The following is a 13833-nucleotide window of genomic DNA, read 5'->3' on the forward strand; positions in this document are numbered from 1 at the left end:
TTGGCATTTCCTTTAACACAGTCTTGTGATATTTAGGGCTTACTGGGCATCCTAGAAGATATTTTCTCCTCAAGGGGAGAAAAAATCCCCCCAAAACAACTAAGTAGCCCCTCTAATGCATCAAGTTGACATCCAAAATCAAAATATGCCCCAAATAAATTCCTTTGAAATCCTGGTCACGTTTACCTATCTGTTTTGTTTTTTCTTTCAAGCTAGTTTGTTGAAAAGACTACTGCAACACTGTTTGTGTTGTTCCCTTCTCTCTCATGGAAGAGAAGGCCCCAAACAAAAGCTAGTGGGATGCTAGGACACCCTTCTTCCACAGTGACAGAGGACAGAAAACTTTTCACACTATTAGTAAGTTCATTGCTACTAATCAGTGTTAAAAGTGACCCTGGAAAGGCTTTTTTTTTTTTTTTTTTTTTTTTTTTTTTTTAAGACTGCGCTTTTGTGACTCTACAGGAATGCAATGTATCCTTTTAAGCCCGTGTCTACCTCTGCTCTGCAGTGCGACAACTCATTTTAACTGGAATCTATCCTTTGATGTAAGGCCAAATCCAGGTGCCAAACTTGCTGGAACTATGTATTGAGGAGGAATGCAAAAAAAAAAAATCTACACTGGAGTTTAGACTTTTAGTTTTACACTAAGAATAAACAAATGGAGTTGCATCACCTCTTCGGCTAATCGAAACCACACCCTGCAGCAAATATTACCTTTGTCCTTCTTGAAATCCAGTGCATCTTGTTTGTCCGTGACAATTTCCTTCATGTTAACAACACTGCGGTGGATCAGCTGCCGAAGGATTTTGATCTCACGGATGGCTGTGATGGGGAAGCCTTCCTTTTCATTGTCCAGTCGCACCTTCTTGAGAGCCACCAATTCACCTACCAGAACAAGCCAGCGTCAAGGCCTCTGCACACATGACTGCTAACAACTCTGTGGGTTTCCAGGGGGAAGTTGAAAGTAGCTATGAGCACAGCCAACATCCACCAAGAAACAGCAGAGCCAGCTCTACCTACCACCCTACTAATTTTTGTTGCGTTGCTCTGTCAGAAGTTACACCAACAACTCAAGACAGATGACACCAGCGCTCCTCCTAATCTGCTTCAGAGGAAAGTCACACAGGTGAACTTCAATTTACCCTGGAAACCATTCCAGTCCTTTTCCCAAGCTCTGCTACAATAAAGTCTGACAAAGGCACGTTTAAAAAGCAGGGGTTCAGCTGGCACCTATGGCTGCCATAGCTATACCTACCAAATTGTATACACAGGGCACACGATTCCACAAGCAGAGAGGGCAGCTGGGCACTAACTCGCACTAACTAACAGGACTTCAGAGTTTCTGTTCTTTTGCCCATTTTGAAAACATCTGATGTAAATGCTTATTCCAGGACTGGAGCCATTTCTGGTTCTACAGGTATTCGTCATTAACTGGCAACACCGCTAACGCTAGAATGGGTTTTAAGCACAGCCACAGTAACAAGGCCTTAAAGAAGTGGAGTCAATCTGAAGCCACTGGGCATCCTTACCTGTATCCTTGTCCTTGGCTTTGTACACCTGCCCATACGTCCCTTCTCCAATAATCCCAATGATATCAAACTTGTCCACGCAACGCTTCCCCCAGTCACTTTCTGTTTGTCTCCTTTCCCCATACCGAGGACAACAGATTCTGAAAGAGGGAAGAGGACCTGTTACACACCCGAGTGCTCCACCTCACCCGCCATCCCACAAACAAATGCCCATTTGACTGTTTTAAGCTGTAGCCTAAAAACAAAAAGCAAAGGTGAGGCACCCTGTCTTTACACTCCTAGCAACTGAGCATTCAGTAGAGTTTAATGAATTATGCTATATAATCTCAACTACTCCAGATACAGGCACTGCTGTACAGGAATATTATCCTTCTATTTAATTCAGATACTAAAGCGCGCCAGCCAGAACACTCTCACTATCAGATCTTTTCACTTCAGTTATGCGTTTATCAGCTGCGTACAGCTAACGAGCAATACATTGTTCCTCCTGGGGAAATAAGGAGTGCAAAGGGTGGGGAAGACAAGCAAAATGGATCTTATGCCACCTCAATTCTACAGACTGAGGTAGCAGAACCATTTTGCTACAGCCTATCTGCGGCACGCAGTTAGCTACACAGATTTCTACAAAGATCTCATTATATACTTTTAACTGAGAGTAGCTTGAAGGAGAACCAAACCACTATCTTTATCTAAAAAATACCAAAGAATTATGCTACAGTAGGACAAAAATCGGTGTTTGGAATCTTTTGCAGAAACACTGGGCATTTGATTTGTATTTAAAACAAAGTGCAGCTAGCACTCTGTGCACAAAACACCAAGGGAGCTTGCTTCCTTGACAATTACATAAATTTTGTTATCAGGAAGTTGTATATATCATGCAACATGACTAACACTTCAATCATGCATGAAGAAAAGGTGTGTATCTCCTATTCGGAATAACCAATTCCTAGAAGCACCATGAGCTTTATATAGGGATACTCATCAGGAGGTTCCTTCGGCCTGCAAGCTATGGGCTAAATCAAAAGTTGAGAGAGCTTTCAGGGTAGATGGGGCTGGAGACTGAATGACACACTCCAGCAATTTCTACCACTGAAAGGGTCAAAGAGAAGACAACAGAATCAGTCACATCTTCAGTACAACGCCTGAACCGTAGTGTCCATTTGGTGCACAATTTACACAACCTCCTCTTCTTCCCAAACTGCTGTACTGTTAATTCTCAAAGAGATGGGGCAGGTGGCCTTCAACTGGGAGTGGTCCAAATATGAAAGACCCCGCAGGAAACAGCTAATATACCATAAGAAAAACCAGAAATATGAACTCAGTTTCTCCACATTTCACTTCCCTCAATAAAGACAGCACTCAAATGAGTCTGGGGACTAAAGAATTTATAAAACTGAACTAAACCTGGCTAAAGATTTGTAAGTAAGTGCACATTAAGTGTTCTCCCCATCCAGTAAATGGCAGGGAGGCTGCTGAGAGCTGGCAAAGCAGCTGCCAGATTCTATTTCAAAAATGACTGCACTTTCAACAGCGCCGTCTCCATACAGAGCATAGGGCATGCAGTCAGCTCTTCCAGGAGTGCTGCAGTGTACGCTGAAACTTAAAGCTTTGGAAACCTAGACTGACTTCTGTGTGAAGAAACAGAAATCCTAACAACTCAAAAAAGCTGGGGGGGAAAAAAAAAAAAAAGAAAGAAAGCCAGTCTTACTTTGGTCTCTTTTTGAACGGTTGCTGAGGTGGTGTGGCTGCCTTTGGTTCCGGGGAGTCAGGAGGAGATGGATCCCCTCCAGGGAGCTCTGGAGGGAGCGGGAGGTCCGTGAGTAAGTGTCGTGGTCTCTGCTCTCTATCTTTCTTCACAGGTTTTGGAGGAAGAATCTCTTTTGGACTAAACTCCGAAAAGTTAATACAATACAAAAGTCAGACTTAACAGCCAATTAACAAACAAAAAAGCCTACTGTAGGACAACAGCTCTCTATTTAAGAGCATAAAGTTAGGAGCCCAAGTTTAAGTGCCAAAATTAGCATAGCCAAGTATAAACCAAAACAGACTTAAATTTTACAGTGATAATACATCAGGAGAGAAAAGCGTTAGGTTTGAATGCACTGTCTTCAAATAAACACACAGCTCTCTGCAACTAGAACTTGCTCAATTTGCACAAATAAGTAGTTATTCTGAGTTTCCTGTAAGACAGTTCAGGTTATCAGCCAGCACCCACTTTCCGACCCTTACTTCCTCTATTTAGTCCATTTATCATAATGAAATTAAATGCATGACTTGTTAAGGACCACTAGAAGTACAAACCCAGAATTAAATCTCTCTACATAAGTATCTTAACTTCTTAGCAAGGACTGAAATGTAGCTCTAGCTTGCCAACTTTTGGTTTCTCAGCAATATTCACTCTTAAAAAAAAAAAAAAAACAAACAACAAGTTACCAATGGCATCCGAAGCTTGGTTTAGACTGGCAAGAGGCAGAACCTAATTTCTCTCCCATGTATGCAGCAGGGAGAATTCCTAGGTCTGAATAGTCAGGAATTTTGCTCCACGCAAATCTCCGCTTCACCGCAAAAAGACAAAGATTAAGAGATACGAACAACCTTCCAAGGTTCACCTTTAGGGCAGCCAGCAGGAGGTTTGCTGCTTGTCAGCATCACCAGGTCTAACGCTTCAGCACAGAGAACTCCGCACAAACGAACTGATGGAAGTAGGTCATTTTCCCAATTATTTTATTAGACACTGCCTAATCTGCACGAAAAATCTCTTGTGAAATATAGTTAAGAAACAAGCAAGATGAAGAAGGATATTATTCTGGCACTGAGCTCTGACATCTTCTGTAAAAGATGGGAGAGCAATCTTATCCCACTGCTAAGAAGTCACCACGCAGCTGCAGAACTAATCACACGTCACGCCAGCCTAGACCTCTGGAGGAAAGCATTCACTGACGGGCACTATTACCAGCAGTACATATCCTAGAAATACCAGAAGCAGGAGAGCTGCACGGGCTGAAGCTCTCCCCCCATTAACTGCAAATTCTTAATGTGCGGAATGATACCCAGCCGGCTCACTTCACCAAGGCAGAATCCACGTTAAGCCTCAGAAGAGGTTCTTCAAAGCGGGATCTAGACAGCCAGGGCCTACAGCCGCATGTAGGAGGCAAGAGACTTTGTTCCAACAGAGCAGATCAACTAGGTTTTGCTTTCTTTATGGCTTTCGTTATGTGTATTTGAAGCACTGATGTCATGTCCAGTTCTTACAGATTGAACATTCACAGTAACAAAAAAGCAGTTGTTTATTTGACTTCGTGTTTAATCCACTTCTAATTGGCAATTCATTTGTTCCTGATGGTATTTAAATATCTAATAGCAGATGCTAAGCCTGGGCCCTTTGACCCTGTCAAAAAGATTCAGCCTTTTTCCAGACACACATCAAAAGCCAACTTCTTTGCAAGACTTCTTGGGAAGGGCGAAGGTGTGTTTGTGGGTTTAACCCGCAGGTGCCCAGCCTTCCAGGAGGTCCTTTCTCTCCCTCTCACCAAACAGCTACCATTTTCTTGCTGACACACTGTTATCTGTGCTTAGTTACGTGCAGCTTAGTTCATCTATTTGCATATCAGCACTAGTGCTACTAGACGGTTACTGTAAGTTTAATTACCCCCAGAACATTTGGACATTTCACCAGGCATTTCTTTCAAAGTGAGAAAGCTGAACAGACCCTTCAGTGTTGCCCAAGCAGAAAAAATGACAAAGTGTGAACGCCAACTGCCTAACAAAGACTCGTAGAAGCTACCTCCCTTCTTCCCCTCCCCTAAAATAGCAGGAACGCCATCAGCCAGGTCTGTATTTTTAACTATGTTAGTGCTGTGAACAGTCAACCAGATATTGCCAGGAACCCGTGCGAGCTATGCAATTTCTGAGTGCAACATCAAACACGTACGGAGTTTGTACCACTTGCTTCTAAACAGCTTTTCCCCTCCGCCTGCTACACCTCCTGCTAGGTGAAGCGACCCACGGTGCACCTTGACTGCCTTGAAATCTAAAAGCACTACAGACAGATGATAAGTCTTGAGAGCTCGGCAGGCATCAAGAAAGGTTAAAGAGTCTCCAATTGAAGGAGGTGTGTTTTGTACTTGGACACTTCAAAGCATGTTTCCAAATCCTATGCTTATCATGGTCTCAGCGCTGGAGCGTTCTCCCAGTCTCAGCATATGAAAACAAAAGTCTAAGAAAAGTTTTGTTCACAAATATGAAGGCCGTTGATTAAGAGTGAGCTTCTGTACACAGTCAGTGCCACGTGCAACTGCCACTAGACTCAGCAAAATGAAGTGGGATTTCCTGTCCTCTCATTGGGAAAAAGTCACTGTAAATCCATTTACTAAGCTTAGCAACCAGCTGTATTATCGCCCACACTCCTAAGCTCATAGTGATAGAGATAAAACACACTTTTACAAAACTAAGCCACACCTGGCTGGTAAAAAAGAGCTCTAGGTGTGAGTGGCTAAAAAAATAAAACACAGTCTTTGCAGGATAATTTCTGTGTTTGGAAATCAGGGAACACAGTGGCAGAATCTTGCTTAGACTGGCATTTGAGTTGGGAAAAATCTGCAATCTGTTAAAAGCTACTGCTCATCACAGATACACTTAAACTAAACAGATATTTGCTGAACAACATTACGCAGCTTAGGAAGGGCAACATAAACATGCATAAGCCTAACTTTTATGTTGATTGCAGTGACAACTTTACCCTAATTTACATCGATACCAGGACAAACCATGAAAATCAATTAAATGAATCAGAATATGTAACATACTGCGTTCACTTCAACCACAGGGTAATTATATCACGTCATAACTATCATGTAAGACACTATTCATTAAAAACATGCTTTACCAACCAATGAGATACCTAGTCCATCTTTAGCGATGGTTGGAAAGATACAGAAGTTGTTAGGGAACTACAGGCTAAGCAGATCAAGTAGAAAAAAAAAAAATATCAGTGATGACCTTACGTTAACAGCACTACAACATACTAACAGCTACAAAGGGGAAAAAAAATTGTTTTTCTTCTTCTCCACCTCCATTTTGGATATTCTGTTCCTTTCTCTTCTTCCCCCCCACCGTAACGTTTTTCAGACAAGTTCATATTAGAAGCCAAGACCACCACCAGCCAAGACCCAGAGCAGTGAGAGCTACAATTACAGGACAGAATTAAGTCTGCATGTTTTGATTAGAAATTATAGGAAACAGAAAGTTGAAGCAGGTGCAGTTTCACTCTTTCATTTTTAAACTCTTTTTCAAACAAACAATACCTACTTCTTAAGCAATAAGGATTGTGTTAATTATTCAATAATTAAAACAATACTTAAGTTAAACCAATGCCATTTTTTACCAATGCATGGGCATAGCCTGCATGTTCGATGAATCTGGAGCAGAAATAGCTCTGGTTTGTGTTCTTGTATTAGAATTGTTAAGCTCTTCTCTGTTACTTAAGTACAGGTTTTGGAGGAATTAAACAAAAAAACAATTGCAAAATAAGCCTGTGCAAATGGCTGCAATGCAAAGGGGTGCATAATTCCAGATCCATGTTTCATTACTGTAATAAATACAAACAAAGAGCGATGTGAAACCTTTACTAACCAGCATTAAAGCAGCAGCCAAACCTCTCTGTCTCAAGGAGATAAGATGTAACTACCTGCACAGGATCATCAAACCCTCCACATAAACCTGACAAGGCCAAAACCAGGAACGGCCGTGCAATAATGCATTTATCCCAGCGGCATAGTCCTCAGTGCACTCTGCAGGATAAGCTAGCAACTCTCAAACTAACCAAAAGAATCTGTTTATTTCAACATTTTGCTTTTAAATGCAAACAGGATGCTCTTGTGTGACCTTACCTATCCAAGTCATCTTCCCCAACTAAAATAGGGGGGAGCGGAAGCGGAGGCAACGTTGAAGTTTTCAGGTGCGGGACAGCAGCCGTCACAGACACTTGTGTTTTTGTAGCGACTTGGACAGAGGACTGAGAGTTCACCTGAGAGGATAAAGTAGACGTCCTTGGGTGGGAAGAAGATGGCAAAGACGTTGGGGCTGAAGTAGGGACCTGAACGGGAGTTAGTTGGGATGGTGGCAAAGGTGGAACAGCAGGTGATGGAGGCAAAGGCGGCAACGGCGGAGTTGGAGGTGGTGGTGTGGTTGTCGGCAGAGGTGGAGGAGGTGATTTTATTGAGGGTAGTGGGGGTGGAATCTCCTTCTCTGCTGCGTCTGTCTCTTTTGGAGATAGGAGGTCCTCTACCACTGCTACAGGCTTCAAGTCTTTTGTTCCCGTCTGTTTTGAATCTCTAACTGGAACAGGATGTCTCCTCTCAGAGTTCTCCTCTGCCTTGATTTTTGTTGTCTCTGCAGGGGCTTTAGTCTCTGCATTCGTATACAGTAAATTCACTAATTCTGTATCTGAGGATGATTTTTCAGATTTAACAGTTTTGATGACCTTTTTAGATTCTGTTCCAGACTCCTTAAGTTCAGCTAAGCTGTTCTCCTTTTTAGACAGGAAAACAGGTGAGCCCTTTGCCTCCTTCCCATCCACCTTGGCTGCAGCTGCTGCCGCTGCCGCCCGCTCCTTTTTCTTCCTGCTGAGTTCTGCCCCCAGACTGGAGTTCAGCGGTAGCCTTGTCGGTGATATACTGGAATGGCGACTGCGTGACCCAGACCTCTGCTTTTTACTGTGAGATGATGAGTGTCTTGAGTACCCAGGACTTCGGCTTCGGGACTTCACAGACTTCCTGTGGAGAGAACAGGGAGAGGATAAATGAAACGAAGCATCTCTCAGCCTCCGAGCTACTCGCCAACATCAATAGCTCTCTTTGAAAACAATTTGAATCCATTATTTGTCAACTAAGTTCAGACAGTCCATAACACCTGTCAGGAGAAACTAAAGCTACTGAAACGAGTTTATTGACTAAAGCAGTACAAGTTTCAGGTCATCATCCAGCCTTCCAACGTCAGGACTACCCTCATGATCATACTGTTAAGACAGAAATGAAGGATGAAGATTGGACAAGCCTCAAGGTAAAGACGAGATCACAGATGCACGCACTAAACAGAAGCCTTCAGTCGAGAGGATGAGCTGGCAGTTTATGAATCTTTCACAGTAATTATGTACAACTTTAAAGGAAACAACGGATAAAATATGACTGCCCTCATGGGAATGCTGCCTCAGGAAATACCTCACTTCAAGCTAATTTTTCCCCCTGGTTCTTTTACTATCATCAGAACTCAAATTTGCATGTTGTGATTCAGGAGAAGAAAAAAAAAAAAACCAGGCATTTTAATTCTGTTTAAGGTATGTCCAGAGGGTCTCAGTCTTCCTCTACAATAAATGGGCTCTAAATTAGGTATATATGCAGAAATAAAAAGCCACACTGAAAATCTGTGTTGTGATACAAGCAACGGGCAAGGCAGGAACCCATCAGGGTATGCACCGCAAGCATGGAGTGAACCTAGTCAGAGGACAGCAGTAACCACAAACTCACTGGAGACGGATGTGGAAACAAGATAAAAAATAAAATGGAACTGGAAACTGGTACGTCCAGTGTCCATATCAAAATTAGTGACAAGACAGAACTGTTTCCTCCGCTTCAGGAGGAACTGGGATTTTGCAGGCTATGAGACAGCATACTTTAACTGTACACATGGTAGGCTCTGATGGGTTTAGAAGCTGTGTGAGCCAACAGGAAAGCAAGGAATTTTGAGATCGGACCCTGTGAATACTTCAATAGAACCTATGCTCAAAGTTTATTTTTATTCTGTGATTTATTACTCAGAACATATCCAGTTTTGAAAACACAGAATTCTCTCAAAACATAAAAACACCTAATAGCAAGCAGGTTTAAACATAGTAGATGCTGGCTCGCTTGTAACCATACTTGGAACGTAATTAATGACAGGATCTAAACTGTTTATAGTGCTATGCAATATTATCCTGTGACAACAAATGTTTGGGAAATAAACTGGAGAACTGAGACAGACTAATGCAAAGTTCCTTGCTCGACACCACCAGCACCTTCAAGGATGGACACCGCTGTGATTGCACGGGAGGGGAAGGGTCTCGCTGCATAGCGGCGTGGAGTTTAACAGAACCTTCCTCCCTTGCTACTCCAAGCACAAGCATTCTGCCCTCCCACTAGTAATCACAACCCCAAACCTCGTGCTAACAGTGGTCAAAGAACACTACGACTGTAGGTAGTCCTTACCTTTAGACTTACAAAATAAATATACAACCAGAAGGAGGGAAAAAAAAGCGTCATTTAAAGTCACTCAACTATTTTCCTCTTCAACACACTGTTCTGTAACAGGAATGCTGCCTCAGGGTCGTCTCCTTTTCCAAGGTTTTTGCTTAATGAACTAACGGTCTGGGACGCAGTTTACCATTTGGATAGCAGTTCACCTGCCACATCCCAGTGCAAAGTTGCCAGGAGCTGAAAAAGCCATTACGTTTTCACTATGCTCAAAGACATTCGCAGGCTAAGGAAAACATTCCTAATGAATCCTGTAGGATGCAGTTTACTGCAACCACAAATAGTTTTGGGGTTAGCATTCTTTCAGGATAGATTGTTTAAGATGCCGCGATACTCAGTTTCCTGCTCCCTGTCTCCCATCCTTCCCCATGATTACCCCCCCAACAGCTATTCCAATTCAACTGGTTGCAGAGCGACATCCTCAACAAGATCACTCAGCAGATCTGACATAAAAATAAGGTAAAATTGCACTTTTGGAGAAATTTAAGTGCTACGTGAGAAATGCAGCCACCAAAGACACCTGCATGGACACAAGCAAGGGAAAGGTAACGCTGACGCTGGAGGAAGCGGTGGGGCGTGCAGATGGAGCAGGCGGCTCAGGGTAGGACCCTCTTACACAAGGGCTGCTGCAGAAGGAGCTGCACCGCAGAACCAGCGCTTCCAACCTGAGGAGGATTGGGGACGACTCCCTGACCTTCCATCAGCAAACATACGTGCTCCTCTGTTCCACCACGATTAAATCCACTTATTCCCTCCCAGTAGTCTTCTCCGCTCCACAGGTACCACTCATGCTTTTTTCTCCTCAGTCATCTAGTGATAATTACCGATAGTTATTATACAAAGAGCTGTTGTTTCTAAGCACATTTTTCCAGCTTGGTGTTTACGGCTTCTTTGTTAGACCTCAAAAAATGCACTGCATCCAGAAGCTTGTCTGCTTTCCCAGCTATATCAACACAACCAGTAACAGACCACTCTACAAGAAATCTTACCTCATACCGTGAGACCATCAACAGCCTCAACACCACTACTGCGCTTGCTGAGGGGCGGTCTTCCACAGCAACACTCGCTTTTATCACTGCTGGATATCTCAAAAAAGACGCAGTAAGACAGAAGGTGCACAGGCAGATTTTGCTTTTTAAAGATACTCTTCCCATCCTCCGGAACAATCTTTTCGTGGCTCTACCTGCAGCCAGTTAGTTAGCACTTGTACCCCCTTCACCCTTAACATGTGCTAAGGCAACGCTACACAGCTTACTTCCTTTGCTAAGATTATCAGAGACGGGTGGGAGGCAATTCAGTCTCACGTGAAGTTCTTTTTCTGGATAAAAATGCTGTGGGGTTAAAAAACACCTTGTTGTCCCTCTAGCACTGGAAACTAGAAATACAAGATACTAACCATGATGACTGTGAATTAACATAAAGAAGTCAGAGACGATGGATCATCTAAAAATCCAAATAAAAAACCATTGTTAGATTAATTTAACCAATACAATCAGAAGATTAGAATAGTCTTTGGAGGAGGGAGTACTAGAACCCTCCAGACCTCCTCATGCTGAAAACAACCACAGCTAATAGCCATTAGCAGAGGTGACCCTGAATCAGCTGGCAGAAAAACAAAACCCCACATCTACATACTTCCATATTATCCAAACTCCTAGGAACATCTACAGACATTATTTTACCTGCTCCAAGCCACAACAGAAGTTAAGAGTAAAGTGCAAACTAGTGTCTGGGAAGCCTGACCGCATGCCCCGTGCTCTAATTGCCCAGGAAACAAGCTCAAACAGAAGGCCAACATTTCTTATTTATGAATGCCCGATGACCTTTTGCCATGGCAAGGATTTGCGTAATGGTGGCCACTACTACAGCACGTGCACACGCTCACCCTTCGCTGCTATACTTAGTACAGAGCACAACCCACCTGCAGCAAGCTGAAGGACTCTGGAATTTCTTCTTCTAGTTTTAGCTGCAACGACAACAGTTGCTACACGGAATGGCAAGCCACATCTGTTATTTTCCCTACTGACCAAATCATCCTCATTTCCTCCTAAATTGAAAGCAAGTTGTTTTGCACAGCCATTTGAAATGCAAACAGTCTGTATTTTCTCCAATCAGCACAGCACATTGACTCAGTTTCCTAACACTGTATTTTGGATGTGAAGATTAAAGATGACAAAGAACGCACTAAAAAAACCCCCGTGTTGTCACTCAGTGGAAATAATTCAGTGTCCCAGAAAAGCCTGCATTACCTCCTCTGAAGAATTTAAGCCACAGTCAGATGTTCACTGCCTAAGTGAGTGTGCCAGTTAAAGATGTTTTCTCTCCCAAACTGTTCCTGCCCCTCCGCAGGAGCCAACAGAAGAGATCACACAGTCACTCCCCGGCTACTCTGGTGCAAAGTCAGCTGCCTCCATTTACACACTCATCTGCAGCAGATCAACCGAAGCTGGCTTCAGCGATGCTGGCAAGGAAGGCTCAGCCCATCCGCTCCTTCAGGTGAGCTCCTGAGCAGCCATCAGCAGAGGGGCAGCCCCACCTTTGGCTTCTGGAGCAGACGTTTGACCATAAACTTATACCAACTGCCTCACCGTACAGGCTGCAAGTTCAGTGAAGCAAAACCAACAATGAATTACAACTTACAGTCTGCCTAACATATGGGAAACATGTTAAATTCCCTCGGTCCCTTTACTAGAATCACTTCAGGTGGATGTTTTCTGAAGGCGTAATCCATATTTTTTGTTCTGCTTTAAAAGAATATATCACACAGTCAGTAAGTTATCTGCCCAGAAAAGAGGGAAGAGTAGTAGGTTATCAACTGAAGTCAGAGATTCAAAGAATTCAGTACAAGCTGAGCGTAAACAGTAAGTAACCTTTGGAATCTATTTTGGTTTGGGGTCTAGCATTTTGTCAGTGAGTCAAAGATGCCCTCAAAAAGTTTCTTACGTGGGTACGTAAGTTCAGGGAAGCAGCACAAAATGATCCAAAGTTGCTTCCATAATTAAGATCAGGAAAAGACAACTGCTTGATTTCTCAAGTCAGAAGCAACTAGGTATTTACAGAACGAGTAAGCTTCAGGTTCACCTGGGAAGCAGAGTAACCTGGGGGTGGGGGGGGAACCACTACTTCGTAAACCAGTCCAGTTTCTACATGGTTTCTCCCTGGTTAGGGCTGAACATGGACATTTAACGGGTGCCATAATACGCAATTATAATGAATATAATGAATATATAATGAAGTACACATACATTTTCTACTACTGTATTCTTACTCTTCCAAAAGTATTAGCAAATAACGAGTAAGAGCAGTCCCAACCAGGGCAAAAAGTACCGAGGGGAGGGAGAAGACAGACATCGAGGACTATCCCTCAGAACTTCTCAGGTGTACGAAAACAGGGCAGAGGAGAAACAGCCTGAAGGAAATTTTCACTATGTAAAATCACAGTAGAATAAGTAGATTTTACGTAACAGCTTCCAGGGTGCTAAAACTGATACACCTCTATCACAGCAAGGACAAAGGCACTATTTCAAGCCCACTATGGAAGACAGTATTCCTGAAGTTAAGAGAAAAGCTCTAATAACAAAGGCCAAATTCCAAAAGCCCCAAGTTTTTTGGGAACTGCTGGTCACATAAACGCGCTCTGGAGGCAACCTCTTCACTCGCAGCTCCTGTTTGGACCAGAGGATGCAGTACAGCTAACACAGCGCAGAGCATTTCTATAGCTATTACATTCCAGGTCACATCTTAATTGCCATGGAGCTACAACCAAAGCTTCACAGCACCCGTGGTGACAACTGGAAACTCACTTAACATAAGCTGAAGCTGGGGGGGGGGGGGAAGAGTCAACATTAGACTATGTATTCGTGCATATAACAGGATGATTAATGAACATCTGAAATAAAACACACAGGACTACCTTAAAATAATAGTTTCCTTCTGTAGCAAGGTTACTGACTAAAGAAAAAAAAAGAAAAAATTATAGTTAAGCCAAAATACAGCTGCTTCCTACTTGCCCTTCC

General features: G+C 43.0%; 1 protein-coding gene across 3 annotated transcripts in view; it reads right to left on the minus strand.

The window, feature by feature from the left end:
- Window positions 1-13833, minus strand: part of CDK12 (cyclin dependent kinase 12) — a 30368-nt gene that overhangs the window by 14392 nt on the left and 2143 nt on the right. For all 3 annotated transcript variants that reach the window (XM_075523295.1, XM_075523293.1, XM_075523296.1), the window contains exons 2-5: window positions 7418-8302; window positions 3238-3414; window positions 1530-1669; window positions 715-885 (exon numbers count right to left, since the gene is read on the minus strand). In XM_075523295.1, the coding sequence (XP_075379410.1) occupies window positions 715-885; window positions 1530-1669; window positions 3238-3414; window positions 7418-8302 (1373 nt within the window). The remainder of the gene's footprint in view (window positions 1-714; window positions 886-1529; window positions 1670-3237; window positions 3415-7417; window positions 8303-13833) is intronic.

Source organism: Mycteria americana, chromosome 22 (genome assembly GCF_035582795.1).
Source record: "Mycteria americana isolate JAX WOST 10 ecotype Jacksonville Zoo and Gardens chromosome 22, USCA_MyAme_1.0, whole genome shotgun sequence".
NCBI lineage: Eukaryota > Metazoa > Chordata > Aves > Ciconiiformes > Ciconiidae > Mycteria > Mycteria americana.